Source organism: Carettochelys insculpta, chromosome 6, assembly GCF_033958435.1.
Source record: "Carettochelys insculpta isolate YL-2023 chromosome 6, ASM3395843v1, whole genome shotgun sequence".
Lineage (NCBI taxonomy): Eukaryota > Metazoa > Chordata > Testudines > Carettochelyidae > Carettochelys > Carettochelys insculpta.
The window spans coordinates 18880351-18906502 of NC_134142.1; the positions used below are offsets into that span (position 1 = coordinate 18880351).

At 44.7% G+C, this 26152-nt stretch overlaps 1 protein-coding gene across 5 annotated transcripts in view; it reads right to left on the reverse strand.

Annotated features, from left to right (window-relative positions):
* Positions 1–26152, reverse strand: part of CEP170B (centrosomal protein 170B) — an 83249-nt gene that overhangs the window by 14418 nt on the left and 42679 nt on the right. For 4 of the 5 annotated variants that reach the window (XR_012645885.1, XM_074996390.1, XM_074996386.1 and 1 more), the window contains 6 exons: positions 25176–25942; positions 22204–22392; positions 20326–20449; positions 16043–17833; positions 10829–11075; positions 3040–3199 (listed from right to left, as the gene is read on the reverse strand). Coding sequence is in view for 4 of the 5 variants with exons in the window: in XM_074996390.1 (XP_074852491.1) it covers positions 3040–3199; positions 10829–11075; positions 16043–17833; positions 20326–20449; positions 22204–22392; positions 25176–25942 (3278 nt within the window). In the remaining variant the exon portion in view is untranslated. Of the gene's footprint in view, positions 1–738; positions 804–3039; positions 3200–10828; positions 11076–16042; positions 17834–20325; positions 20450–22203; positions 22393–25175; positions 25943–26152 lie in introns of all 5 variants that reach the window. The other variant, XM_074996389.1, reaches the window with a different exon arrangement.

A 26152-nucleotide genomic window follows, 5' to 3' on the forward strand; every position in this document is an offset into this window, starting at 1 on the left:
AGCGGCTGTGCCGTGCCTGTTGGCTCTGCACCAGAGATAGGAGACCCAACTGCTGCTCTCGCTGAATTGTTCGCTGCCTGCCCTGCTCTGGGCCTGGGCATATTGACATGTTGATTGGTCTGAGTTTAAGCCCAAGCACCTCAACTGCTTGCTGCCTGCCCTGACCTAGGGGCCTGGGTATACTGACTGTTGCTCAGCTCGAGCATAGGCCCAAGCCTCTTGACTACCTTCTGCCCCACACTGAAGCAGGGCCTGGGATAGACTATTTACCTGTTTGGACTGCTTGTGGTGCATGCATGTTCGCCTCAGTCTGACCGTGTACAGGAGCAGGACCCCATCCAGCACAGGGTTAGAGTGCACACAAATTGAATATGAGGCAACAATAGGATGCAATTGGGAAAAAGCAGGGTGGATTAACAGGAGTGCCACGTGGAAGACATAGGAGATAGCTATCACACTCTGCTCAGTGCTTGTGAGGCCTTAGCTGTGGTATTGTGTCATAGTCTGGGCACTACCCTTTAGTCCAAATAAGAACAAACTGAGCCAAGTCCAAAAAAGCACCAAAAAATGTAAGAGTTTGAAAAACATGAGTGCTGAGCCACGTTCCCTCTAATCTTTTCCAGCCATGTGTGAATTTTTTCCCTCCATATGCAGAATAAATTTTTTGTGGACCGAGGAACGTGCAAATACACACCATAAGTAAAAATAAAACCTAGTTATGAGTGCTCTGCTAATCACCTGGGTGGCATTTGACTCTCTCCTAAGTGACAGCACAAGCACACAGCTTACAGGGGACACCGCCTCTGAGGAAAGATTAAAAAAAGGGTATCTTCAGTTCTGGGAAAAAGATGAGGGGGAGGAGAGGGGACCCAATATGATAGCAGCCTCCAAATGGGTGTGGGCTGTTATAAAAGAGGACAGCAATCAATTGTTCTCCATTACCTCCGTAAGGTTAGGTAAAAGAATCAGGTTAATCTGCAGCAATGGAGATTGAGGTTAGACATTAAGAAAACTTTCTAACTATAAAGATAATTAAGCACTAAAAAAGTCTGTTACGTGAGGCTGAGGAATGCCCATTAATTTTTTTTTTTTTTTTTTTTTAAACAACAGATTAAACACCTGTGGGATGGTTTAGATTTACTTAGCCCTGCATTACCCCACGGCGCTGGACTGAAGGACCTATGAAGGTCCCTTCTGGCACTACCTTTCTGTGATTCAATGTTTTGCAAAAAAAAAAACAAAAAAAAAAAACTTTGTCCTCTTTTTTGCATGGGGAAATTTTCCAGCGTATTCTGCTCACACTGTTGCTAACAGCAGTGGGGATTAACTGGCATTAGCAATAGAGAAATGGGGTTAAGTCTCCGAAGTTCAACACTCGTTCTTTGTCCAATCATTTCTTGTGGCTTCCGTGGGCTCCATAAACCTCACTGAACTCACACTACAGTTTCAAAACCATGAATAAAAACGTACGGTCTAAGGAGATGCCTGCTAAAGTCGCTCAGACATTTTGCTTCCAGATTTTGTTCTGTTCCCGTGTCCCTTGTATTTCACCCAGACAGGAAGCATATTTCTGGAGAGGGGAGTTTTTCTTTCTTGCATTATCTACAAAATGCCACACTCCCAATGACACTGTATAAACAGAAATAAATACGTACTTCTATATTGAGATGAGGTAGGGGAAGTGGTGTTTACAGACATTAAAAAATTCTTTGGAAGCTGGGAAGTAAAGGGTTAATTTGTTATCTAACTGCTCAAAATGGCAGTTTTGCAGGTGTGGCACTTGGATTCAAGTCAAACAATAGAAGAATTTTTACCTTCTCACAGCCTGAAACTGTTGTGAAGCAACTGTATTTTGCACAATAAAGATGCAAGCTTCATTTACCATTTTCTGACAGGGGTGCAGGTGAACCTGGTTAAACTGCAAGTGGACACCAGGACAAACTGGGTTCAGCATTATTTCAGGAATTCTGAGGCTCCAGGAATAAAAACAATGAGACCCCCACTCTTGGGGTCTTAAGGTTCTTACCCAACTTAAACTGTACATAATGATTATTAACTTTGCCCATATCTTTGGATCTAGTTTATAGCATGCATAAAATCCTATCACTGTACAGCAAGTTGAGAGACAGGCAGGTGATAACAAAAACCCTGTTAGTTACTTTGCCTGGGGAGGGCAGGAGAAGTTAATCCGAAGGGGAATATCTAAAGCTAGTGTGACGGGAGCCACCAACAGCCAGGTGGGGAAGGAGTTAATTCCTTTCAAAGGGAACAAAACAGAGAGGGCCGGACTCGCCCTACAGCCCCTGCCCAGCCTGCTGGCTAGAGAGAGAGAGGAGCCAATATGGGCTCATCCATGTGAACACAGCAAACCTCCACAAACCCTTTGAGAGTGTTGGAGGAGGAGTGCTGAAGTGCAAAATATAGCATGCCACATGTGGTCAGAGTGCCCACATCCAAAGTCTTCACTCTACAATATAAAAGGACGGAAGAACCCCTTCGCTCTCCCCAACACGCTAGGGACCCAGTGAGGTCACAGAGACAGGAGACTCCTGAGGTAAGCCCACAGAAAACAGCAAGCAAATGCTAGGAAACTGATTTCCCTATGAAGCCTATACTTCTCCCCCTCATCCCAGCAGACTCCCTGGGCAGGAGGCATCAAGTCCTTGGGAGTTGACTATTATACCCTCACCAGAGCTCTACTGCTTGCTGAAGACTCTAAATAAGATAAGTTATTTCCCCCTCTGCCCTCACCTGAGCAAGTCTGCTACCGTGTGGAAAGGGAAAACTCCTCTTTTTGAGTCAAGCTGAGGAAAGTCTTTGTCCCACTGCTGTTCAAGCTGGCCAGAGCCAGGGCCACCATGACAAAGGCCGTGTGCCCTACAGAGACTCTGTTCCTTTGGTTACATTCCTTCTTCCTGCCCCTCCTGCTAACAAATGGAGACTGGTGCCGCAGCGCCTCTCCCCAACCTTTGTCACAGATGGACAGATAAACACTTACTTCACTTCTGAGGCCAACATTTTGGCTGACAGCAATCTTACCTCTTCCCTTGCTGATATGGTAGAAGCAGGGGTGTTGGGTACGGAGCTGAGGGAGGTGCTTGGTCCGGTCCCTGATGAACTCTGGGAGTCCCCATCGCCTGCGACATCATGAATCTCTCTAGCAAGGATGGCGACATCTTTCACCAAGGTTTGGCTTAATCTAGAGCACACAGCACAGCACAGCACAAGGCAGACCCATTAGATTGCACTACTTCTATCAATAAACCTCATGCTGATCCTTAAAAAGGAAGCTGTTAGACGATCCTTGGATATGACAGCAGGTACAGCCCTGCCTAGGACTATAATTCCACTCCAACCTGCTGCTACTATGCAGGGCTTTAATAGCAGGGGTCACTGTCCCATGGCCACCAAGCAGTTTTTACTGGGTGAGGTGCACTAAAGCTGTATGAATTACACCTCTCTGCAGAGGCTGTAGAATGCCTGGCAGGACTGAGCCGGCTGGAGGGAGAGCATCCTCTGCTGCTTTGGGTACTCTGCCATCAAGAGTTGCTAAGAGAAGGTGATGTTCCCCTCCTTCCCAGTCCTTCCCCTACAGATCACACTTCGTCCTAACGCTGGACTCTATGCCTCTAAACTCTCATAAAAAGAAGTGTGCAACAACTCTGCAGAAGCACAACCACCTCTCCTGCTGTGCTTTTCACTGCCAGGGACCTGGGCCACGGTATTCACCGGCAAAAGTTCACACAAACCTTGGTTGAATCTGGTCCATTTTCTTGAGAGTGAATGGATTAAAAAGTTGATGTTGTTGTAATCAGAGGCTGATTCTGCTAGCCCCACCATAACATCAGGAAATGTTACATTATACAGGCAACCCAGAAGCAAATGTTTGTTTCTAAAAGAAAAGCTTTCTTTAGGCCTCAAAATTTAAAATTTCTTTCACTTAAAAACCACACGTCAGAAAGGACATTGATAAAACCTAATGGCGATGTCTACCCTACAGCGCTCCTTCGAAAGCTCTTCTGGAAGATCTCTTCCGAAAAAACTTCTTTCAAAAGACTGCATCCACACAGAAAAAAGCAGATTGATTTTTTTTTTCTATCTGCTCTTTCGATGGAGAGTGCCCACACAGCCCCCACTCTTTCCAAAGAGCAGACCAGGGATTGAAAAATCCCACATCATGAAGACTGCCCTTTCGGAGCAGAAGAGGGCTGTAGGAAAAAGGGCCACATTCTTTGGATTTCAGATCGAAAACACACATTTTGTATGTAGATGCTCCATGGGTTTTTCAAAAAGGCTCAGCTTTTCCAACGCAGCCAACGTGAAAAGAAATATTTTCATGGATGCTTTTCAGATGTTAATAATTTAAAGAAAAAAAACTCATTTGACATTCTCTTGTTGAATATCTCCAGGATACTATGGTAATGAGCATCCAAAGAACTTAGGTAGACAAACAGCATTGTTTCTATATATGCAAAACACAAAAGTGAAATTGACCTGAGTGAGATGTAAATCCTGAGTGAGGCGTAAAAATGAAAAGGCTTGAAAAAAGTAAGGATAAAAATTAAGATACATTAAAAGTATTTAAAACTTAAGCCCTTTTTAAAAATCAAGCTAAAATTAAAAACATTCAGATACCCAACTAACCAGTCACTTTTTAAAAATTTTGGTCTAGATTTAAGAAAAAGGCTGATGTGATTTCTTTAAAGGCGTCTCCCAGCCAGCTACTGTTGCTTTAATGCATTTCTTTTATTGGAGTAATCAAGTAATTTATCAAACCATGAGCTCACCAAAATATTTTGAAGTGATTTCCTCAGAAACAAGATGTATGGTTGAACTAATGAAGTAATATTTAGATCTGCATGTCTCACGCACCATCTTCACTTGTCAGTTCTCCCAGACTGCATCAATTATGTGATTATCCTCATTGTAAACAACAGAAATTTTCTCCTTTAACTCTCACTTTCCATTCTAAACCACTCCCAGTTAATTCTGGAGCAGGAGCAGAAGCGGAAATCAGAGCAGCAATTACAAACCAGACTACTTGACCGAGTTCTGCAGAGTACTCTGAGTGCAATGCCAGACAAATCTGATGCAACCCTTTATTTACAGATTTTGCTATCAAAAGTGCTCTCTCTTTTAGGAAATCCTACTACAAAGCAGAGTCAGTAATTGTTTCTACTTTGATTGGATGTTTTAATTTTTAAATTGCAACATTTGTAAAAGAAAAAAAAAGACTTTAGGAAACCCATTTCGTGAGTGCTGACAACGTGGAAAGACAAAAATTAGCCTCTCCAGCAGAAAACATGTAAAGAATCAGCAGCATGACAGAATTCCTATACTCAGGAAAGCTAGATTTTCCTTTATAGCCAACGGTGCTAGTTTTACACAAGCCACCACTTTAAAAACTGATGCACTTCCACAGGGCCAGACTCCTCCAAACAGCCCGACTATCCCATTATATAACACACATTCTGGTGAGAGACCTGACTCCGCGTGAGCTCCTTGCTGGTTTTAAAGCCCGTGTTTGGAAATTAAATGTTGAAAGGAAAGGACAAGGGCTTTAGTGATTAGAGCACAGGGTGGAGCATGCAGAGTCCAAGGTTCTACTCCACATGTGCCACAGGCTGTATGAATGGGAGGAAAAATCAAGGCCACCATGTACCCAACATGCCATCAAGGGAAGAAGACCAATCCTCCTTCCTACTCCTGGCTTGCCTCTGCTGTGGGGCTTCATCAACCACGCCAAACCAGGTTTTTTATTTTTTTAATTTGTAGGCGGCAGAGGGGTCAGGGGGATAAAGCACCACCCAGGCAGAAAGGACTGCCAGTTGTCTAGGTTTTGACTGGAATACCTGGTTGAAAAAGGACCCTGGGCCATTAAAAGTCTAGTTGGCAGCCCAGTAGGGCAGGCGGGCTCCACACAAATCCCGGAAAGTAGCCAGGATGTCTGGCTTCTAGGAGAAGGGGGGCCACAAGAGTGCCATTCCCTGCCCCAGCCTCCAGTACTGGCTCTACAGCTCCCATTGGCTGGGAACTGCAGTCATTAGGATCGGGGGGGGGAGGGGGGGCGGGGAGGGGGCGAACAGCGGGGACTGCTGGTGGCAGCACACAGAGCCTGCTGACCACTTCTCTGCATGTTACCTCTTCCCGGGAACTGCTGGAGACCTGTGCTGTCCGGAAGCTTACACTCCAAAACCCCTCCTTTGTGCAGGGCTGGGTTTTCATACAACGTCAGAGCCTAGATCGTATCTTAGTAAGGTGATTTCTTTGCAGCTTGCCTAACCTTCCCGTCACAACTGCACTAGCTCCCCCCTCCCATTCACACCACGCCTGCCATGAAATGCAAGCAAAGGAAACTCCAGCAACTAGTAACAGAGAAGGGGAAGAGAATTTCTGTATTTGTTATTCTCCATCTAAAATTGTAAGTCTTTTGTTAAAATGGAATCGTGCTGGCTGCTTCCACTCATCCCTAACGAACTTACAAAAAGTCACAGAACAAGTGAAAGAAATGAGGCACAGCAGGATTAAGTGACTTGGTCAAGGTCACACAAAGTCTGTGGCAGAGATCAGAACTGAATTCAGATATCCCAGGTCCCAGCGCAGTGCCTTACCTAACAAGGGCCCCTCCACTTGCCTTCACTCTGGTCCAGTATGTCCATTTGGACACAAACTGGCTAACCTAGTAAGGCGGGCTTTAAACTAGGTTTGACGGGGACAGGGGAGCAAAGCCCACAGGTAAGTAGAGAAGATGGAGATCTGGGAGATGGGTTGGAAATGGGAGGGAGCACAGGCTATAATGGCAGAGAAAAAGGAGGGTTGGGGCAAAAATGGGAGGCAAGATCAAATCAATATCTAAGATGCCTATATACAGATGCAAGAAGTATGGGTAATAAGCAGGAAGAACTGGAAGTGCTAATAAATAAATACAACTATGACACTGTTGGCATCATGGAAACTTGGTGGGATAATACACGATTGGAATGTTGGTATGGAAGGGTACAGCTTGCTCAGGAAGGATAGACGGGACAAAGGGAGGAGGTGTTGCCTTGTATATTAAAAATGTACACACTTGGACTGAGGTAGAGATGGACATAGGAAACGGATGTGTTGAGAGCCTCTGGATTAAGCTAAAAGGGGTAAAAAACAAGGGTGATGTCCTGCTAGGAGTCTGCTATAGGCCACCTACCCAGATGGAAGAGGTGGATGAGGCTTTTTCAAAACAACTAAGAAAATCATCCGGGGCCCAGGATTTGGGGGTGATGAGGGACTTCAACTATCCAGATATATGTTGGGAAACTAACACAGCGATACACAGACTATCCAATAAGTTCTTGGACTGCATGGAGAAAACTTTTTATTTCAGAAGGCTGAAAAACCTACTGAGGGGAAGCTGTCCTAGATTTGATTTTAACAAATAGGGAGGAACTGATTGAGAAACTTAAAGTGGAAGGCAGTTTGGGTGAAAGTGATCATGAAATCATAGAGCTCACAATTTTAAGGAAGGGTAGAAGGGAGGACAGCAAAATAGAGACAATGGATTTTAGGAAGGCGGATTTTGGTAAATTCAGAGAGCTGGTAGGTAGGGTCCTGTGGGAAGCAAGACTGAGGGAAAAACAACAGAGGAGAGCTGGCAGTTTTTCAAGGGGACATTATTAAGGGCTCAAAAACAAGCTATTCTGCTGTGTAGGAAAGATAGAAAATCTGGCAAAAGACTGCCTTGGCTTAACCAGGAGATCATGTGTGATCTCAAAATAAAAAAGGAATCATATAAAACATGGAAATGAGGACAAGCTATGAAGGATGAATCTAGGCAAACAACACAGGAATGCAGGGGCAAGATTAGAAACGCAAAGGCACAAAATGAGCTCAAATTAGCTACGGGCATAGAGGGAAACAAGAAGGCTTTTTATAAATACATTAAAAGCAAGAGGAAGACCAAGGATAGGGTAGGCCCACTGCTCAGTGAGGAGGGAGAAAAAGTAACGAGAAACTTGGAAATGGCAGAGATGCTTAATGACTTCTTTGTTTCAGTCTTCACTGAGAAGTCTGAGGAATGCCTAACAGTGAATGCTAGTGGGAAAGGGGTAGGTTTAGAAGATAAGATAAAAAAAAGAACAAGTTAAAAATCACTTAGGAAAGTTAGATGTCTGCAAATCACCATGGTCTGATGAAATGCATCCTAGAATACTCAAGTAGCTGATGGAGGAGGTATCTGAGCCATTATCTATCATCTTTGGAAAATCATGGGTGACAGGAGAGATTCCAGAAGACTGGAAAAAGGCAAATATAGTACCCATCTATAAAAAGGGGAACAAGAACAATGCAGGAAGCTACAGACCGGTCAGTTTAACTTCTGTACCAGGAAAGATAATGGAACAAGTAATTAAGGAAATCATCTGCAAACACTTGGAAGGTGGTAAGATGATAAGGAACAGCCAGCATGGATTTGCAAAGAACAAATCATATCAAACCAATCTGACAGCTTTCTTTGGTAGGATAGCGAGCCTTGTGGATGAGGGAGAAGCGGTGGATGTGGTATACCTAGATTTTAGTAAGGCATTTGATACAGTCTCACATGATATTCTTATCAATAAACTAGGCAAATACAACTTAGATGGGGCTACTATACGGTTGGTGCAAAAAATATGGCTGGATAACCGTACTCAGAGAGTAGTTATTAATGGTTCTCAATCCTGCTGGAAAGGTATAACAAGTAGGGTTCTGCAGGAGTCTGCACTGGGACTGGGTCTGTTCAATGTCTTCATCAACAATTTAGATATTGGCATAGACAGTACGCTTATTAAGTTTGCAGATGATACCAAGGTAGGATGGGTTGCAACTGCTTTGGAAGATAGGGTCAAAATTCAAAATGATCGGGACAAATTGGAGAAATGGTCTGAAGTAAACAGGATGAAGTTTAATAAAGACAAATGCAAAGTACTCCACTTAGGAAGGATCAATCGGTTTCACGCATACAGAATGGGAAGCAACTGTCTAGGAAGGAGTATGGCAGAAAGGGATCTAGGCGTTATAGGGGACCACAAGTTAAATACGAGTCAACAGTGTGACGCTGTTGCAAAAAAAGCAAACGTGATTCTGGGAAGCATTAACAGGTGTGTTGTGAACAAGACACGAGAAGTCATTCTTCCGCTCTACTCTGCACCGCTTAGGCCCCAAGTGGAGTACTGTGTCCAGTTCTGGGTGCCACATTTGAAGAAAGAGGTGGAGAAATTGGAAAGGGTCCAAAAAAGAGCAACCAGAATGATTAAAGGTCTAGAGAACATGAATGATGAAGAAAGGCTGAAAGAATTGGGCTTGTTTAGCTTGGAAAAAAGATTAAAGGGGGACATGATAGCGATGTTCAGGTATCTAAAAGGGAGTCATAAGGAGGAGGGAGAAAACTTGTTCTTCTTGGCCTCTGAGGATGGAACAAGAAGCAACGGGCTTAAACTGCAGCAAGGGAGGTTTAGGTTGGACTATTAGGAAAAAGTTCCTAACTGTCAGGGTCGTCAAACACTGGAATAAGTTGCCTAGGGAGGTTGTGGAATCTCCATCTCTGGAGATATTTAAGAACAGGTTAGATAAGTGTCTGTCAGGGATGGTGCAGCCAGTACTTGGTCCTGCCATTAGGGCAGGGGGCCGGACACGATGACCTCTCAAGGTCCCTTCCAGTCCTAGAGTTCTATGATTATTCCTCAACTCGTTCCTTCAAATGTTCATTGTCCTTCACACATGAAGTCATGCAAAAGACAAACATGCCTCTGCGTGGACACAATCCATCATAACACATCTGCCAGTACAGCTCTCATGGAGTTCTCACCACTCCTATGTTCTCTTCCCTGATCCCATAAGGCCCAGCCACTTCAACCAACCAAACAGCATAAACTCACTCACAGGCTGTGACACTGAACATTTCCATGACTTAGTTATAAACCCCTCTGAACTGAAGGGGAGTTGCAGGCACGTGCATGGTGACGCTGAAGGAAACAGGAGAGTTCAGATAACCTTGTATTTTAGGTTTGCTACTAAAGCAGGAACAGCAGCAGTTTCAACACAATGGGCCCTCACTGAAGACGACAGACAATGAAAGCTGAATCTGGCCTTAAATCCAGAATGGTGTTTACCTGGGAGAGGGCTAGGCGGAAAGGATAAAGCAAAGGGGGTAGTAGAACTTCAGCTGAAGGAGTAAATATACACCCAGCTCATTTTATTATATAAACACAAGGATCCTCCAAGCCAGGAAGACAGGACTAAGTAATTCATACTTGGCAGCAGGGCAGGCAGTCCTGTGTCACTCCATAGCTCACATCAGAACATAGAAATGGCCATACTGGGTCACACCAAAGGCCCATCTAGCCCAGTATCCTGTCTGGTGCCCCAGAGGGAGTGAACAGAGCAGGTACTCACAAAAGTGACCCCCTCCTTACATCCATCTCCAGCATCTGACAGACAGAGGCTAGGCACTCCATCCCTTCCAATCCTGGCTAACAGCCATTGATGGTCCTAACCTCCATGAATTTATCTAGTTCTTTTTTGAACTTTGTTAAAGTCTTGGTCTTCACAGCCTCCTCTGGCAAGGAGTTCCACAGGCCTACCATACGCTGCATGAAGAAGAACTTCCTTTTGTTAGTTTTAAACCTGCTACCCATTCATTTCATTTGGTGATCCCTACTTGTTTTGTTATGGGAACAAGTAAATAACTTTATTCTCTAACTAGATCCTCTGCTGCCATGCTGGGATCTCTCTCCCCTAGTTTGGTTTGAACTTTGGGGTAACACCGGAGATCAGTTTTCCCCTACAAAGGCTTGGCACCCCCATCCCAGCTCACCTGGCTATCTCGGCGATCTCGGCCGTTTGCGCGCTGAAGTTGAAGGGATCGGGCTCGTCGTAGTCCTCATCGTCATCAGTCTCTCTCCCATTGCGCTTCTGTCGGTTCCGTCCAGAACTGTGTGCCCTAGGTGTCTGGGTGGCTGTTGAAGTATGGGAGCGTTTGTGTTTAGGGGAGCTGTGATTTGAGCCATACTCCTCCTCTGAAGTAGAAGTGTAATCTGAACCCTGCTGTCTCCGCCTTGAAGCTTATAAAAAATGAATTGGTTTCAGATGAAGAGGAAGAGAAGAGACTTAAGACTAACTGCAGTGGGCAAAATGAGGAGTAATATAAACTAGCCCACAAACACAAAGAAAGGCTTGGAAAGTTTCTGTGCACCTTTGCAGTTCAAGGAAACTTTGGCAGAGCTTATGGACAAGTGGATCACTGTTTCAATAGCTCTGCCACAAGCGATATGAATTTGAAGTGATAAATTCCAGTGGAAAAGCGTACCGACTGCCCTATCAACTGAACGCACTCGGTTGTTATTTTCAGACTTGATTTTCCATACACAGAAACCCCATCCATAAGCAGCATACAAGTTAGATACTACAAGTACCCAGGGCCCAATTTTCAAGTGTGTTCAGCATTCAAAAGGTGAGCTAGAAGTCTGTTTTTTTAAAAAAATACAAAACCAGTTGAAAGAAGCATAAAGTTTTGTGCTCCATTTTACTTGTGAAAATCTGCATTCCCTTTTACTCTTGCTTTGCAGTTCCCCTTTAACAAGATTTCAAACAGTTCAGGAATTATTATTATAAATTATTATTCAAATAAGCACTTAGGGCCTGCTCCAAAGTCTCCTGAAGTCAATGAGTGTCTTTTCATTCACTTCCCTGTGTTCTGAACCAGGTCCTGAAGAACTTAGATACCCATTTTGTAGGCATCTAGACCAACTCTGGGGCCTACATTTGAAACTTGGGCTCCCAATATTTGTTTGTTTAATATCTCATTATGTTACTCAACAACCAATAGTTTCACCTCTTACATTTTGCCATGATAATCTATAAAAGATGGAATTAGATACTTCATTTAAACTAAAGTATGACCTGAAGAACAATTAAAAGTTTCACTGTGTCACCAAGTTTTACACAATACTGAACCACAACAATCAGATATAGCCAGTGGCAGAAACAGCAATGAACACGGGTGGTATCAGACAAATGAGACTCTTGCATTTGGCATCTAAAAATGTGGAGAGCCAAGGTCTATGGACATGCAGTTATCCTTTCAATATGAACAGAATCTTCCTAAACACACTCCTAACTTGGTTACAACTTTCTCATGACAAAGTCACCCGAATAATGAATCTTGTTCATAAATCAGCTGAGAGGGTGTTTAAAAAAAAAACTGAAATGCCATTCAACTTTCAGAATCAAGGGGTTACTTGTGCATTCAGTGGGCATTTCAAAATTAAGGGCTTGATCTACCACTTGCCTCTGCTAGGATAACTGATTCCAGCATGAGACAAAGCTGGCCCTGAGCTTTCAGCATAGTTGGTTGAGTTATTCTGATATGACATCCCAGATCAATTGCTTAGGATGCCCTGACATCTTAAGTCCCACATACTTGTACCAGAGAGGTAGCTGTGTTAGTCTGAATCTGCACAAACGAGGAGTCTTGTGGTACCTTAAGCACTAACAGATTTATTTGGACATCAGCTTTTGTGGTCAAATGCACAGGTATCCACATCCGCAGATATCAACACAAAAGCAAATTTTGGACCTAGAACCTGCAAGCCTGTGGATATCTGCAGCTCATTTTTGTGGATACAGATGTGGATAGAGATACAAAGTTAGTAATAAATCAAGCTGCTAGCCATTGGTGCCACAGTACTCCTTGCTGTCATGGCCACGCATTCATTCTGTTTCCCTGTTTGTAGAATTATTTTTTTTTTTTTTTTACTGGCGTGGAAGGAGATAACAACTCTTAAGAAAAAACTGAACAAGACAGTCAGATCTACCTCACTGCTCTCCTCAAGTCCTCACGTCACCCTGAATCCCAGTGTCAAACCCTTCACTTTCAAATTGTTATTGCACTGTGTTAAAAAACGCCTTGACAGCACAGTGAAACATTTAAGTGTATGCAAGTTTATTTTTGCTCTTACATGGGAGTTTTAGCTATTTGTTCATTAGTAAAGGAACAAGGACCAAACGCTATCTACGACAAAGCACACTAAAGTACCCCAATCTATGTAGAACTTGTGCAAGGTCCAGAATTCTAATCAAGGAATTAGAAGATTAGTATTTTAATAGGAAAATGATTTAACAGACAGAATTAGAATTATCTGCTGTCATTCTACACAAGAAACTTTGTTAGTGTGTTGTACAAAGTGCTGGAGGTCAAAAAACCAATTCATTTAGAACAAGAATCGGGCATGACTGTGTTTTAAAATTCAGATTGGTCTCGTGCAGGGGAAGCACTTGTCTGGAAAACCCTGAGATGCAAGCCTGGAAGGACCTCGAGAGATTATTCTTGTCCATTGTTTCCCAAACTGGGGGGTGTGCCCCCCTGGGGATGTGTGAAGAAATTCCCAGGGGGGGCACGAGCTGACCCGCCCCCCCATCATTCCTATCACCCCAAGAATGAACTAGCCTTTGCTTCTGGCTCTCAAACCCTACCATTTTCCGTGGGTGATTTGGCACAGCCACTATAAAAAGCAGGCAGCTGGAGAAACCCCACATGGAACTAGCTGCCTTCTGCAAAGGTGAGTGAGGGGGTTGTGGGGGAAGGAGGAGGATGGGGTTAGATGGGGGGCTAGGGGTGCCTGGCTCGGGTGAGGAGGATGGAGATGGAGTAAGAGTGGGAGGGTGAGGGGGGCTGGTGCTGCCTAGTTTTGTGGGAAGGGAGGGGTTTGGGTAGGCAGCTTGTAGGGCTCAGGCAGCCAGCCAGCTCGTGGGACTTGCAGGGCTTGGGTGGCTGGCCACGGCACCACAGGGCTCAGGCAGCTCGGGCTTTCAGCTAACCCCCACAGCGCAGGGTTCAGGCAGCTGACCCCAGCAGCACGGGGCTTGGCTTGGGCTGGCAGGCGGGCGTCTAGCCCCAGCAACGTGGGGCTCGGGATGGCTGGTGGGCAGCTCACCATGGCAGCATAGGGCTTGGGCAGGTGGCTGGGGAGGCTGGCCCACGGCTGGGGCGGGCAGTTGGTCTCAGAAGCACAGGGCTCAGGAGGCCGGGAGGCTGACCCTGGCAGGTGGCTGGCCCCAGTGGCATGGGGCTCAGGTGGGCTGGCGGCTCTGGCAGCACAAGTCTGACAGGCAGGCAGCTGGTGGGTGCAGCTCCGGTGGGGCTCTGGCAGCTGGCCAGCTGGGGCTGAACCAGGCATCCGCAAGGGACCAATAAAAACTATCTGTGCTTATTTTTAATTTTAAATAACATTTTTATATCAAGTTTTTGTGTTTATTTTAAATTACAAATTGAATTTTTTTTTGTTAAAGGGGGGTTGGATGATGGTAAAGAAGAGGTGGGGGGGTATGAGGGCTTCTCAAAAATCAAAAGGGGGTGTGATGCCAAAAAGTTTGGGAACCTCTGTTCTAGTCCAATCCTCTGCACTTTCAATTTGTCAATATTCTAACATGAGAAAATGTAAATAGGAAAACCACCTCAGAAAACACAACAGAAATACTGCAGATATTCCTTTAGCTTGCTCATATGCTACGCTGATTCCTTTGCACAGAAGTGCGTAAAAATGTAATCAAAATAAAACATTAGGCAAGTTAAAAAGTCAAAATTAAAACAACAGCGTGAAGAACAATCTCAGCATGCATCAGGAAGCTTTGAATACCACAGCACTTATAAAAGTACGGAAAAGAGGCACTTATCTAGCAATCCAAGGGCCTTTGATACAAGCCACAAAAAAAATATATGAGCTGAATCTAGCTAGTGTCTCAACAGACCCAGTGAAACTCAGCAAGCCACAAAATTCCCCTCTAAACGCCCAAGTGAACTGATGCGACTTATTGCATGCCCCAAAGGCCAAGGAACTAGAGTAAGACCAAATGATGCTGAGAACCACCTTTGATTGCTATGCAGTATCTGCCATATGCATCTTCTCCATCTATTAATTTAAGAACAGTCTAAACATGATAAATGTTAATGATCAGGACAGAGGCAACTAGACAGGAGAATAATCAGTACCATATTCCTCAATGAGAGACTGAAGCATGCAGCTACTGTTAACTATGGCACATTTTGGAGGCTACATGCCAAACAATAAAAAGAACCAGAGACATTCTCTCCCCGCAGACAATCAGAGTTCAATGCCAATTGTCCAATCAGGCAACGTTTTTAGTTTGCAGCAAGGAGCAGAGCTGCTTGCAAATTATTTGCTCGCTTGCTTATTCCTTTGTTTTCCTTATTCGCTGATGCCTTCATATTTATCACTCTGACCTCCTGCCATCACTCACAGTTAACTATCCATTTGGCCAATGAGCACATTTCTGGCTCTTCAAAATCAAAGACAAGTAGCAAATTTCCACGTGACGCTGGAACGTCAGGATGTTCCATCTTTGTTAATAGTACCCAGATCTTCATGGGAGTAGAGATTTTGGATACTCAACTGGAGACACTTTAGAAAAGGGCTGAGCACTCACTCTCTGAAAAGCAGCACCTGTTAAAGAATCTCAGGTTGGACACACAGGAATTGAGGCAATCCAGACTCACTAGTCACTTCTGAATCCTCCTGATGGATCAAAGTAAATTTCATTTGGCTATGACAAAATTGGGTGAATGTGCTATTTTCATATACCCCGCCGTGTCAAGTTGGGTTGTTCATTAACTGGTTAATTAATGAATTGCTCCAACATGCTTATGTGTGTACACTCCTTCCTTTGCCTTGTTTCCTTTCCTTTTCATTCCTCTCTCCCACCTCATCGCATACCCACTGTTTCTTGTAAGCTGGATACTTGGGCGGCCACTCAGGAGACGTTCAGGTGCTGCCCAGCTGATTAGCAGAGTGCCCAGCCACCCACAGTGGGAAGAGTATGTTTCTTTCAGTGGTGCACATCCACACATGCTTGGTGCACATAAACTTTATTCCACCCATGGAAATTAGAGGGAACCCTGACTCCCACCGCAGTGCTCATTATTTCTACCAGAACTGTACCTAGAGCCCTCGGAGGGAATCTGCATATTATAAAAGAGCAGAAGGAAGGAGAAAAATGAAAGGTAAATACTCACTGGAAGTGGACGAATACCTGATGCTGCTAGAACGCGTTCTACTGAAAGGTTGCTTTGGAGTAGCAGCAGCTGCAGCTTTTCTAGCTGCAGTTCTAGCCTCCGACACTGGTGGCTTTCGATTTGCATAATACAAGTCCACACTGCGCCCTGCACACCCAGTTTTGGACTGTGTGGTTTCAGAGTCGCTTGGCACTGTAAACGAGCCTGCCCGTTTCCTTGGCATGGCCAGGATGTCCAGCCGGGAGAGCTTTTTAGACTCCATGGACTGTTTAGCAGATGCAGTCACAGTTTCGAGGTTGGAGGCTGTTTTCTCAGTATCGGCACATTCGTTATCCGATGCCTCTCCCAGTCGGGCACGACGGAGTTTGGAGGCCCTTGTGGGCCTGGGGGTCGATAAGCTGTTGGACCGGGTGAGAACTTGCTGGATCTTTTGTACATTTGGAGTCGTTTTGCCATGCTCTTCTTTCACAGCTGGAGTAAGAGGTTTCCTTCTGGTGACGGGCTTAGACACAGAATGCTCATGATCAGAGGAGGCTGTTTCTGTTACCGGGAAGTAAGGAAGGCCTGAGCTTCTTTCATCATCCGTAAAATCCAGGGAGCCGCGAGCCCCGGCGCTACGCTTGATTTGGAAACGTTTGGCGGTTTCTCCTTTGTTTCCCGTCTCAGGCGGGAGCATCCTGCGTTTTTCTGACAGTCTTTCACGAGCACTGGGCTGGCTGCACTGGTCCTGTATGGAGGGGGCGGAGGAGGATTTCTCTTTCCGCAAGCTGCTTGTAATTTTGCATTGTGGGGTGCTGCTCGGGACATTTTTACCGCTAACCAAGCTGACTGTGCTTGCTGTGTCCACATCAGAGTCTCCAGATAGGGAGTCTCCCAACTGCCCAGGAATGGATTCTGAAGGGTCCAGCTGGTGGTTTTGACAGAGTATTTTAGCTTCCAATGCTGCCAAAGCTGTTTCTGTGTCTTTAAGGATAAGATGGGTGTCCTGATTATAGTCCATATGGTTTGTCCGTGAAGCATCTAAATCTTTGAGCAGAGGGTGACTTGAAATATGAGGCAGTTTATTCTGAGGAACAACACCACTTGATTTATCTTTGGTAAAACTCTCCTGCCTAACGAAGGAGGATGCTTCTTTTGTGGCTATATTTTCTTGCTCTGGAGGAAGACTCTGCTGAAGGGAAATAACCATTTTTCCAGATGCGCTAACGTAAGTGCTGTTAACATCTTTGACCCCTGGTTTTCCAGAAGCACTAGGTGACTGGAAAGGAAACTGTTGGCCCTTGCATTCTTTGCCTGCTCGAGAAGGACATGTGCTTAGAGAAAGCTTGGAGGGAACCCTGAACTCATTCATTTCATCTCCAATGTAGAAGGAAGTACATACTGGTTCACTTACAGCTGCGGTACTTGCAACTCCTGAAGCTGCTGGGGGTCGGATCTCAGGTTTTAAGCCCTCCCCCATTCGCCATTCTTGCTCAGTCATTCTGCTGTGTTCTTTGCATTTCTTGCCTTTTTCCAAACCAAAGCCATCATCGGACTTGCTGGCATCACTCAGGCTATCAGGATCCAAGTCCTCTTGTATGACAAGTCGGCAGCTGGGATCAGCGTAGTTTTCTACTCCCGATTCCTTTGCAATGTTTCTCTTGGAGATTTCAGGATAGGAGTCTTGGCAAATTAAAACAGTGGGTGCTGGACTGTCAGATTTATCACCTGGGGGCAGTTGGGGAAGAAGCCTTCTTGTTCTTGAGGGCACAATGGTCTCTGGCTCCCCTGGTTTATGAGATGTGCCGCTTTCTAGAAAGATTAAAAGACACCCATTAAAAGCTTACAGGCTGGACTAGAATACTATATTTATTCTCCGTGGCCTGGAGCCTGCAAAGTGCAGATTCAAAAAGGCAATTCGCACACCCTTTATTTTAAGCCGGGGGCAGCCAACCCATGGTTCTTGGGGCCACTAAATGTGTCTCTTCCTCAGAGCCACACACCAGGACTGCTCACTGCCACTCTGAGCACATGCCCCAGAGCCTGGTGGGAGAAGCATGTGGCGGCTGCAGTGGCTGTGGCAGCTCTGTTAAGTTGCTGGCATCAAGTTAGAGCCGGGGAGGGGTGTGTAGGGGGTAGTTGGTCTAGGGAGGGGAGTAGGGGCCTGAAGGTGCCTGGCTCTGGGGAAGAAGGAGGGCATAGAGCCACATATTATATGTTTATTTCTCTCTCTCTCGAGATAGATATATTATATCTATCTAGAGAGAGAGAGAAAAAAAACCAACATTTAATATGTGGTTCTTTGCACTCTATCTGTGGCTCTTCATCCCTAACTGGTTGGCCACACCTACTTCAAGCACTGGCATCAACAGGCCCGTACATATGCTTAAAGCAGAATGGAGCAAGTTCTTGCAGAATCAAGTTCTAAATATTATTTAATAATCTTGGCATCCCAGCAATGGAGCACAGTGATATAAATCTAAAAGACCATGTAAATATATAAAAGAGACCATAAAACCATATCTTCTTCCTGCCAAAGGGACCAGAGAAAAGCTGTGAACCATGTTTGACACACACATTGGGACCTGAGATGCAACATTTTAAGACGTGTTAGAAGATGATGTAGCTTACTTCAGTGGAGACACACCGTTCTCCACTTTCACAGACCTTAACAGATTGTGTTCCATGTGCAACTCTCCCTACAGAAATCCTAGTGTTTAAACGGGCTTAGGAATCAGCTGCCAATTCTCTGCATTATTAAGGACACATTTCACTGGAAGAGTGTTATTTTTTCACCCCATGTTGCAGCTCAGGATTTCACATCTTCTAGGATTTTTAGTTTAAATAATAAATTGCTTGTACCTTAATTGGTCATGCAAGACAAAACACCCAGTTGTCCAGGAAAATTCAAGTACCATGTGCATTGCAGAAAAAAATCCCTACAACAACATAATTTCTTTCTGCACCCTTTTCTGGCAGCTACTGGAATGAGGGCAAATGGCTTCTTATAGAGAGACATATACGGTTGTCTTCTGGATTATGAACACTTCCCACTCTCTGCCACACATGCTTAGTATCAGGTCTGAGGCCCCTTCTGGTTTTTTGCTTCTATCCCTGACATGACTCTATGACTTCCCTTTGTCTTTTCTCCTTTTGCATTTCATCCTATAAATCATGCTTCTGACAATCACTGCTAACGAGCTCTACCAAACCCCAGGACAGTCTGAGATGCTCAGCAGAGCTTGAGAACAAGGGTGAAGTTCAACAACAACACAGCTATAAGAGGGCTAGCCATTGCCTGCTTTCGTAAATGAAAAGGAAACACTGGGGTTTTGTCTTTCCTTCTTAATGAAGTACAAAGAATTCCTGGTGGATGGTTCTTTACAATCCAGCCCCTCTTAAGAAAAATCAGGAAGGTCAAATACGGTCTTTGCCTTTCTTGCTAGAGGATTTCTTGGCTCAATTAAATGTGCATTGGGGCCTTCATATGCATAAGAATGCAAGAACGGCCATTTTGGGTCAGAAGAAAGGTCCATCTAGCCCAGTATCCTGTCTTCCAACAGTGGCCAATGCCAGGTGCCCTGGAGGGAATGAACAGAATGGACAGACATCAAGGGATCTATCCCCTGTCACTGATTCCCAGCTTCTGGCAAACAGAGCCTAGAGAGACCATCCCTGCGTATCCTGGCTAATAGCCATTGCTGGACCTACCCTCCATGAATTTACCTAGTTCTTTCACACTATTTTAATTTTGGACTTCACAACATCTCTCCGGCAAAGAGCTCCACAAAATTACTGTACATTGTGTGAAAAAATACTTTCCTTTCTTTGTTTTAAACCTGCTGCCCATTGTTTAAAACCTGCTGCCCAAACATATCTACTATTTTTCAATTAAAGAAAAGTTTTTTAAAGATGGCAGGTATAAGCTGTAGAGCCCCTAAAACAACATAATAAAATAAACAACACCATTTACTTAGACTTTGTCCCCCGTCCAATTAACTGCAGAGTTCCATACAACTACTACAAAGCAGTATCAAAAATCAATAGGTGAAATTTAAAGCCCACTTTGACTGGAACAAACTGTAGCCCTCAACTGTAGGGACAAGGCAGCTAATTCTAAGCAGAGAACGATTTCTTATCAAATATTTTAATTAAAACACAAAATAAGCTGTAAGAAAATTTAAGAGCACTTCAAGCTTTCTTTTTCTCCATCAGAAAGCAACAAACACAGGGCATAAAGCACATCTCCCTCCCCCACACACATACTTTTCATGTCACAAAGATGGCAACAGTACAGGACTTACCTGCATGGCCCTCAGATACTAAACCCTGCTGTTGAACATCACAAAGCCCTGAGTCTGTGTAGCTATCAGCAAGACTTGCCCACCTAGAGACCCATTTCTGACCACCTTGAGATGCTGGAGGCACCTATAAAGAGACAAATGGAATGTTATATATTTTTTAACCACAGCATTGTCACATGCCCATTGTGACACCATATACCTACCTAACAGCCTGTACCCAGAGTTCCCTGTAAGCAGGGCACTTGTGCTGCCACTTAGGACAGATTCAAATGCTGCCTATTAGCAGCGAGCCCAGGCCTAGGTTTTTCTTTCTAGTAATGGTGCACATTCACACTTGCTTCAGTGCACATAAATTATTCTATGCATGGATGGAAAAATGCACAGATGGATGGAAAAGATTAGAGAGAACATCGCCTGTACCCTGTGCTTACCTCTTTATATGGTTATGATATATTACAAAGTATGCCTTGAGAGTTATCACTCAAAAACTCATGATCTGTTGAACATCATTGTCCCACTAACACCACTATGTGTAAAATCACGAGATTTTGATATAAGACATTTACTGAAAAATGTGGCAATGCCGGTTAGCACTAACACACCTATTTTTCAGAGGTGAAGATGCACTGGCAACCTCAGAAACGTATCAATGAAGTCAAGTTAATTTTTATTTACTTAAGCAGCCATTCTTCAGTAACAGGGAAGCGTAAACAGGAAATTTACATTTCCTCCCAGCTATAGTGTGAATCTCATGTACACAGGGGACTGTTTTTCTACACCTTGGAGAGAGGAGGGTATAAAAACAAAGGACCGTGACCTTCACAGGACACCTCTCTCCTCCTTCCATTTCTCTGTTTATGGCAGCAACAACTCTCAAACAAGGGAACAAGAAAAGGAGTGGTCCCAGGGAAACAGCCCGTGAAAGATGTTGAAGTCATGGTGAGATCAACCTTTTGCACTTAAGCCTGTTAGTCTGATGAAGCTTAGGAATTAGTTTGCAAGTTTAGCCTTCTATTTCTTTGGTAACCAATGCACACTTTTCTGCCTTGCCATTTATCCTCACTTAAAAAAAAAAATCTACCGTTCTCTAGTTGATATACTTTTTTAAAGTTTTATGTAAACCTGCGCGTTTAAATGAAGCACCTGGGAAATCTCTACTCCGTCAAGTGGGCTAATGGACATTTAGCACCCATGGTTGGAATGATGGACTATTTATGAGCTTGTACCATCCAGTGGGCAACTCAACATTACAAGACGCACATTTCCACTTACTGCGAACATCAACGGCTGCTACACAATTTTAGGTACTCCAACTGCATGTCTATAATCGATTTTGCAGCTATCGACACTGGTTGCCGTCTTCACTGCAGAATGCTGATGGGAGCGTTCCTCCCACCGACATTCCTTAATCCTTGTGGCTCGCAAGGAGTTCCAGGTTCGACATTGATCCCAGAATGCGCCATTTCATGCATGTGCAAAATAGTGCCCCAGAAGCTTGAACCTAAGCATCCAATCTTCTGTGGCTAGCGTAGACCTAGCCCAAGATTCAGCAACATGTCTGCACTGCCCTATACATAAGTCATGGACAGCTGAGCAAAGCATTCACGAATTCAGCTACAAGCGACTTTACTTGTTGGGGCAGGGTGCAAGCAGAGCCCAGAGAGGTTTGTTATTCACCAGCAAAACAGTGTTGAAGGCATCTCGGGCTGAAGAGCTGTGAGAGGAGGCCGCAGTTCATTCAGACTGCACCCAGAGGAATGTCACATCCTCCTGAAAGCCTGCCGCACACAGAGACTGGTCTCCCAAAGCTGAGACCAAACCACTACATTCCCATCTAGACAGAGAAGAACCCACACAAATCATCCCCTTTCCCAGTACCTGCATCTCAGCCTGGGTCCCACCATTGGGTTTTGAAGGGAATGACTGGAGTGGAAGTGTCTTCTGACTGGTGCCATTTTCACTGATTAGGTGCTGGGGAGCACCTGATTCTTCTTTTTCACCTTTTATAACAGGTCTGAAGGCTGAAGATATTCTGGAAAACTCTGGGGATTCAAACACTCCGAAAACCTACAAAAGTATGTGGCCAGAAAGGGGGAAGGGAAAGAGAGAGATTAAAACAATATAACCATGAAAACCAAATCCAAAGAAACCTAATCACACTGAAACTGGGGTCCCACATACAAGCCAATTCTTATTCACCATGTAAGTTACTCTACTTGCCACTCTTTAAAAACTCTAAGGCCTGTGTCCATACTAGCATTTTGGTGGGTGAAAGGTGGGGGAAGACTCATGACCAACAAAAGTGTCACAAACCAGAGAACCAGTGAGGACAGTGCTATGCTGGCAGGAGACACTCCCTCGCTGATAGGCCTGTTGAGAGTGGCTTAATTATGCTACTGTAAGGTCCATACTGGAGACATAACCTAAAACACTTCATACATGCACAACTCCAGGTTTCGTACACTATTCCAGTACATTCCTTATAAAATTAATCATTTGCACTGATCAATCCTCTCTCCTTCAAGTAAAATTTAGTATGACTAGCAAGAAAAATCTGGATGGTAAAGTGAACTCAGCGATGGAAGAGTCTCTCAAGGTAAGCCATGGAAGACCCAACACTAGGGACTTGTAAAAACGGACTGGACAGAGAACGAGAAAAACATGCCAGTGAGAACAGCCCAGCATCACCAGGGAGATGGACCTGATGACCTAGCAGGACTTCTCCATCGCTCACTGCTATAATTTATCTCAAAGCACTTGATAATTAAGATGAAATTATCATTATCTATTTGTAAAAGGGGAACCCTGTAGTACAGAGCCGTTTGGTGATGTGGCCAAGGTCTCTGGAAGTCTCTGGCAGAGAAAGGATAAGAATCAAGTCACCTGACTCCCAAATTCCAGTGCTATAACCATGAGATCACCCAGCTCCTTCATGCAAAGATATATGCATGTGTGTATCTTTTATACTTTTGCATCAGGATCAAGGCCTTGCTGAGCAGCATGCTGCTCAAACATTGACCCAGTCATTTCTCCTAAAAGCCTGCAATCTAGTTTAGGGACATATTTATACAGGAAAATAAACCCAGAAGAGACAGAGCAGAATAGCTATTCTGCACTAGCACTTCATATGGACACTGCTACTAACCTCTGGAAGCAGATTAAGCTAAACCCCCAACAAGCACTCGGTGTAAACTAAAAGCATCCACATGGGGTGTTAGCGCAGAAGGCAACTGGTGCTTTATTGTCACATCCTAATTTATTTCACACCAACTTCCCATGCACACAAACTTTATAATCACATGTGGGTATAACAGGCAACCAGGAGGTGTGGGGGAAGGTGACTATAGCAGGGATAAAATCACATGACTGGATAGGCCAGTTAGTGAAGAACTTCACAGGCTGACTCAGTTACTGAATTTTCCTCCCCATGCTACTTATCTACCCTTCACCTACATTTCTGTTATTTTTCACTTGCCTGTTTTACTTGCACCTCTGCCTGCTTCCTATGTTGTTAAACCTGGAAAAAGGCCAAGCTTTACAAAATAACTGTGTGCATTTGGGGTGGTTGTATTTTTAAGTTACTATTCATTTTACAATCATTAAATTAAAACAGATACACCCATTTCCTTGGCCAACCCCACACATATGCTCCCTTAACTATGGCAGTTAGCTGTCATTTGCCTCAACAAGTCCCTTTAGCAAAACAAAACCACCCTCCAGCTAGGAGTTGGGGATGTCAGTGGGGCTCTCAAGATAGAGAAAAGCAGCCCTCTATGTCAGTTCTTTGGCCTTCCAGGGAGAGTATATGGGTCCCATGTACTAGTAACAGCAGGGATGGAAGAAGGGGTGTAAAAGACACAATGCATAGTCAGAGCCTGTGCTTGCAAAGACTTGTACATTGGAGGAGTCCTGCAATGTAACATAACTCATGTGCACAGATTTCTGCAGAATCAACCCCTTCGTTGCTGTGAGTGTCATGTTCCTCTTCCTTTACTGGTACATTTTCATCTATATTTTTGTACCTTTGCATGTAAATCCTATTTGGTCACAAAGAAGTGAGTTGCTCTAAGGTTCCCCTGCAGATGGCTTTTCAATGGATATTTTACCTCCATTTATGGTGCCTACCTAACTCACTGGTGAGTGTGAGACAGGGACTCCTCTGCTGAATCCATAGGGGACAGGAATCCCTTAAAGCTACCCCGCCGCTCACACCCATTAATGGAAGCCATCACAGTTCATATTTTTGACTTGAGGATACATCCGTATGGCAAGCGTCAGAGCGTGTCAGAGCCCAGGGCTTAGGTGCAGTCATAAAACAGGCAGACAGACATTCAGGCTCACAGTCTGAAGCCTAAAGGATGGGGGTGGTCAGTTTCAGGGCTTTACTCTTAACCATGAGTCTTAACCTGTACACATGGGCTCTAAGATTCTGCCACTTCACAGCCTAGACATACCCTAAAGCAGTGGTTCCTCACCTTTTCATGAGTATGGACTCTCAACTGCCCCCCCAGACCATTCATGGACCCCCATCAAAGCCAATTCAAGGTGCTATGTACACTTCATTCAATGAAAAAAGGAAACCACAGCACAGATTTTCAAACAGCGGTGAAGATTATTGGAAGATATTTAATTTAAAAATAATAATTGTTTGTAACTTTGCAATTTATTTAAAACTTATTTTTATGATCATTTTTATTTATCTTCCCCCCCCAGACCCCCTTGCAATACCCTCGCAGATACATGGAGGATCCATGGACCACTGGTTGTGAACCACTGCCCTAAAGTCAACCCTCCGTTTGGCAGCCAATGGCTATCACATTTATAGGAGGTTTTCCCCAGAGCGATTTTACCTGATCTATCATTTTCCGAGCCTCTTCTACCTCTTTATCTTGTGACTCTGTCTCAATGGTGTATGTGCCTGTTTCACTTAAGCTATCCTCCTCATCGTGCTTCCGAGCTTTGGCCAATTGCAGGTCAGGCGGTGGCGCGGTGACAGGGTCTGGGGCAGATGATATTACTACCCGTGGGGCCACTGGCACCTGCAGGGGGGCCGGCTTCTCTGTGCTTGGCTTTCCAACAGGAGAGCTCTCCCTTAGGTACTCAGCAGCAAAATCCTGAGCAATTTTAGACTTCCTCCCAACGCTGCCGTAGCTCTTTGCAGACACCCTTGAAGCAGGGGATGAGGAGGAGGAGTTAATCCGATCCTCTGTCTTTTCTCTCTTAAAGGAGCCGGCTCGCTGCGCCCCTGAGTAATTGCTCGCTGGCTTGCCTGTGGGGGCCACTACCTGAGGTGGTGGCACTGGGCTACCGAGCTTTTCAGCAGGCACGGTGGCTTTGCGCTTTTCCACCTTGGCTTTCAGCCCTGGATCCGTGTCACTCTGGGAGGAGTGCGCACTGTGCGTGAAGGATTGAGTCCTCTTTTTCCGAGGCGTGTCATCATCAAAGAACTCGATGACGAAGGCCTGCTGGTTATGCAGCATGTCCTGGGGGTCGCGCCTGATCTGGCGTTGAAGCCTGGCCTGCTCGGAGACATGATCCCCGCCAGTGGTCTCTTTTTCTGCTTGGGGTGCAACAGGGTCTTCGGAATCGCTCTGTGTCCCATCTTCATGTCTGTTACCTGAAAACGATCACACCCAATTTATTCCTCTGCTAACACTTTGCTGTAACCCCAGTAACTGCCTCCCAGCATGGTCAAACCTGGATTTTTCTCTTTGTAAAGGAATAGTTCATACTGGGCATGCTGCAACACACACCTGTTTGATCTGGTGTTTAGAGGGAGCGAGAGAGAGAGAGAGAGAGAGAGAGCGCGTGCAGGGGTTTGCAGCCC